Source organism: Fukomys damarensis, unplaced genomic scaffold, assembly GCF_012274545.1.
Source record: "Fukomys damarensis isolate Sample0158 unplaced genomic scaffold, DMR_v1.0_HiC HiC_scaffold_19, whole genome shotgun sequence".
In the NCBI taxonomy this organism is placed as follows: Eukaryota; Metazoa; Chordata; class Mammalia; order Rodentia; family Bathyergidae; genus Fukomys; species Fukomys damarensis.
The window spans coordinates 20,451,502-20,456,559 of record NW_022900931.1 but is presented as its reverse complement, the minus strand read 5'-3'; the positions used below and the strand labels follow the sequence as shown (position 1 = coordinate 20,456,559).

The window sequence follows — 5,058 nt, the reverse complement described above, 5'->3', positions numbered from 1 at the left end:
TTTTTTTTTTTTTTTTTTAAGACTGTCTGTTATTCTCAGTAATCTTATTTCTTCCCTCTTACTTGCTTTGCCTGGGCAGAATTATTCTCATGCTGCTGAGCTTCTTTCCCTTTCAGGTCAAAGCATAGACTAATAGCATTTTCTCAGCTCGCTGAGCTCTCTGCTTTTCTATGAAGGAATTTCTGAGTGACCCAGAAAGAAGTGGTAATTTTCATGGAGACGTGTCTCTTCTATTTTCTGTTATACCCGAGTGCCTTGTCCTTTTGTGCAAAATACACATGGATTTATTTATGAGTGATATAACCTATAAAGTTAAAAAAAAAGTATTTAGAGTACTTCAACTCTAAAGCCATTGTGGTCTCTGCATCTGAAATTTTTATCTTCTCCATTTTCATGGTTTTTAAAAAATCTCTATCAATTTTATTTAAATCCTCCAAAAACGCTGTCAATCACAATGTTCCTAAAGCCATCAGATTTGTAGCAACAGACCTGCCCACCTGAAGAGCTGTTGACATCCCTATTTATTGGAATGTTAATGGTCTATCAAGGTGTTCTTCTACAAATAGACTTTATGTACCGATTTCTTCCCTGTTTTCCCCTGTGTGATCTCAATGCTACCACCTAGTGGAGTAACTGCAAAGCTACTTGTCAGGAAGGTGACTTTTTTTTAGATGCCCGGGATTGAACCCAGGGCCTACTGCGTGCTAGACATTCACTTTGCCAGGCCCAAACAACGTGAAATTTATCAGGAAAAATGTCCACCATGGTGGGTCATTGTTACTTCTTTTAAGGTAATGCAGCAGGTTGCATAAAACGCATGAGTTCCAAGAGGAAAGAAAACATCCCCAGGCATTCATATGCTAGAGAGTAAAACTTTATTAGCTTTATTAGTTTATTTGTCCAGAAACTTAGGAGCTACATAAATTATTTAGACAATGTTGAGAAGCATCTCAACTCCTGACAAGAGTTCATTAAAAAAATCTAAATTATGAAGCTGCTGAACACACATGAAGAAACATTGTACTTTCGTATCTGTTAGGTAACTAAAAGCACAGTGATCAAATAGTCAGATTTTCTCACAGCGAGGGGAAAAAAGCAGATGTGTGTATTAATGCCAGTGTTTTCCCTTCCAAAGTGTGCAGGCTTTCGGGATCCTCATCCTCTATTGGTTGCCTTATTTTTATCCAAGGTCACCTGTTAAAGGACAAACACAGACAGCTTCCCTCTTTGTGGCTGACTCATTTCTCCAGCTCAGGCATCCATCAGAGGTTTGCTCTGTAGCTGCCCAGACCCTGCTTACCTCATGTCCTTCCTGTACGAGTCTGATGGAATGAACTTCTCATTTCCTAAGAAGGCTCACTGTTTAGGTGGCATCAGCACGGACACACAAACGCGGGTTAGATTTTTTTCAGTATACATACTTTATTAGCACACATTGAAATTTATAAAACAGTAGATTTCATTGTGGCATTTTCACACACGTGTATATTTTGATCCTATCTATTCCTTCTATTCCCCTCCCTTACACCCTCCTCCTGCTTTCCCCTTATCCCCCCCACCGAAAGTCTTACTAGTCTGCTTGCCGCTTTTCATGTTATCTTTTTTTTTTCTTTTCTTTCAGATTCCACATATTAGAGGAAAACATGCCATACTTGTCTGTCTTTCTGAGTCTGGCTTATTTTTGCTTAACATGATGATCTCCCGTCCTATCCCTTTTCCTGCAAATGACAGGATTTCCTTCTTCTGTAAGGCTGACTTGTGTAGTTTCCTTACTTGCCCATTTGTTCTAGGCTGGCTCCACATGTTAGCTGTTGTGAATCGTGCCACAGTCATCGTGGTGAGGCTGTATCTCTGTGGTACTGTGTTGATTTTAACTGCTTTGTGTAGATACCAAGGGGTAGTAGAGCTAGGCCATGGCATAGTTCATTTTCAGTTCTACTTATATCGCCGTTTTAGTTCTGTTTTCAATTCTTTTGAGGAAAAACCCTGTCAGAAATATTTTAATGGTCAGGAATATATTTCACCTACCTGATTCTTGACGATCTAGGTGCCAAGCAGTGGGTCAGAGATTTCAGGACAACGAGAAGGAAATACGATGGAAAGTCAGATTTTTTTTAAACTCTGAACTATTTTTAGGCAGCTTGATTTGATATTACAAAGGCTCCAAATGAGTCCCACCCTCTTTTACTCTCTGCACACTCTCGTATCCATCACGCAACAGTCCCGACCCTGTTCTTATTGCCTGTGGTCTAGGGTTACACTGCACAGCCCATAACCCTTTTTATTTATGATAGCCTTCCAGACTTTCAGACTCTAGACTTTCTTCTTTACCCTACTCACTTATCACTGCTTTGTGTTGAAGAAGCGTGTATGCATTTGTATTGCTGGCTTTGGGCTTTGCAGTGCTCACCTGCGTCCTCTTCTCTGTCATTGTGATGCGAAGTTGCTGAATCATTCATCTCCTGTCCTTTTGATGGTGTTTATCCATTCTGGTGCCTGTTTTTTCCTCATTAATATGGATTGAACCAACTGAGTTCTGTCCCTAGCCTTAAAAAAAAAATTTATGTACTTAATTTATTTTTTATCTTGAGACAGGGTTTCACGAAGTTGCCCAGGTTTGTCTAGAAGTAGCAATCCTCCTGCCTCAGCTTCCAAGAGCTCTGGAGTTAACAGGTGTGGGCCATCATGCTCAGCTGAGTCCAGAAAAGCTAGTCTTACTCGCTGTTGTGTAACACAAGCAGGTGTGGTCAGGGCCCACCAGCTGATGTCCCTAAATGCCGGAGGTCCTCTCATGTTTAGAGCACTAGTTAGAGGAGCAGATAATATCTGCTAAAGGCTCTCTAAAGACTAAAACCTGGTTCTTCCCTTCCTCTTTTTTTTTTGGTACCAGGGATGAAACTCGGGTTCTTAAGCTTGCAAGGCAGGTGGCGGAACCACTGAGTGAAATCCCCAGCCCCTTTCCTCAATTTTTAACCAATGCAAACTTGAAAGGTGTCAATCACATAGCTGGTGGTTAAAAACAAGCCTTTTCTAGGGGCCAGGGATTTAGCTCACTGGCACCACTCCTCCCTAGCAAGCACAAGGTCCTGAATTTGATCCCTGGTACAGGGAGGGAGGGGGGGGGGAATAAGCCTTTTCTTTAAAATCATATCAATAACAACAACAAGAATTAATTTTTCCTCTAAAATCATAACTAAAAAAGCAAAAAAACTGAAATTTTACTCTATCCACCATGTTTTCTTTGCAGTCCTGCAGATCGAACTCAGGACCTCGTACTTGCGAGGTAGGCGCAGCACCACTGAGCTACATCCTGGGCCCCATGTGTTCTTAAAAAGACCTGAAAAGGCTTTGTGGAAGATAGTTACAGCCTGTTGTACACTTTCATACTGTTGTCTCCATTGTTAATTACCGATGTTTGTACGTTGACTGTGTTACAGCCTTCTCTTGGAATCAAGAGGCCAAGCAAAGCGCTGCTCTTTGTAATCCTGAGCCCAGTGGGACCTTATTTTTCCAGTACATCCTTCAAGCCAGTGACCCTGTGGGCCACCCCTCAGTATGTCAGAGCCTGGCAAGGTGGAACTGGGGACTGCAAGCTGGGAGGGTAAGTCAACGTGCCTCTCGAGGAGAGAGTCCTTTCCGACCGCTTGTAATAGCTGTTTCACTGCAGTACAAACACATGTAACAATATTTAAACGTGAGCGCTCTTTTTTTATTACCTGGTCAGTTTACCGTGTTTTAAATACAGTATTTGTTCAAAGGATCACTCTGGTGTGAGAGAGAAACACGGAACCTGGTACATAGGCAGGAGCCACTGTAAGGGCAGCGGGTCAGGTCAGCTGCACTTCGGCCCTCCTGCCCACCCTGGAGCTGTCTTGTGTGTCTCACCTGCTGGGATCTGCTGGAGGAGCAGCCGTGCTTTGGCTGTTAGGCTGGTCGCCAGCCATAGGTAGCTGGCAGGAAATAAAAGAGAAAGCGCTGGGCAATCTCAGGGCTGAACTTGGCTTCAATTTGGAAATGTCCCTTGGGTCAGAAGAGCTAGATCAAGCAGCCTGGGCTCTTCTTCATCTGTGTCGAGTGGGAACGCACACCATCTGTGCGTCAAGCATTGGCGTCAGGAAGGTCAGAATCCAGTGACGTGCTGCCGAGTAGTAGAGAGGCAGGGTGGCTGGTGTGCAGAGCCCTCTTCCTGTGGGAAGCAGAGGAGGAGGAGCAGTGCTGCCTGGATACAATATGTGTTGCAACCTGGGGAAAACGGATCTGGGAGACAGCGTGGGGCGGAATTTAAATTCAAACTCACCGGGGTGAATTTCTGCTGCCACAATTCCTACGTATAGCTTTGAGGAAGCTGGTGAGACTAGGAAGGTGACTGAAAAAGCCAGCTGAAGGTGCAGATGGGGCACTTTCTGGGTCTATCTTGCGGGAAGGCTGATTTAGGGGTGTTTATACAAGAGATGGGTGATTGCAGATCATGGGCACTTTCTCACATGTCAGATCTGTGGCCAGGTGGCAGCCGATCACCATCACCTGGTTACCACATGCTTTTTGGGTTTGCAGATCTGGAGAACTATGACTGGTATTTTTTCCTGGAGATTCCTGTCACCAATCCACTTGCCCCTGTGTGGTTCCAGACATACTACACAATGGTCTGGCTTAGGGGCGTACCAGGGCAGCTAGCTGTCCAGGAGCCCTCTTGCTGATCACAAAACTCATGAGAATGAGAGAAAACACTTGACTTGATTTTTGTGGAAGACCAGGGCCAGGAGAGCTTAAATAGAGAGTTTGGCTCAAAATCCAGTCTCAGTTTCAGCCTCAGAAATTGCAAGGAAATCCCCTGACCGTTGTGTAAACAGATATTAATGCTTTCTGCACAATCCAGAGTGCACCTTTATATAAAACATGGACTCGTGTAAGATATTAATAATAGGAACAGTGCAAGTGTATTAATTATTAATTAACAGTGCAAGATAGTAATAATAGGAAAAATTGACAGAGGCCTGAGGGTTACATGGGAACTACTTTTTTGCTCAATTTTTCTTTGTTTTTTTTTTTTTTTTTTTT

General features: G+C 43.3%; 1 protein-coding gene across 1 annotated transcript in view; it reads left to right on the top strand.

Moving 5' to 3' along the window:
• Bcat1 (branched chain amino acid transaminase 1) overlaps nucleotides 1-5,058 on the top strand; it is a 70,478-nt gene that overhangs the window by 41,349 nt on the left and 24,071 nt on the right. Inside the window, exon 6 of the mRNA XM_010615261.2 lies at nucleotides 3,438-3,601. Within this exon, the coding sequence (XP_010613563.1) occupies nucleotides 3,438-3,601 (164 nt within the window). The remainder of the gene's footprint in view (nucleotides 1-3,437; nucleotides 3,602-5,058) is intronic.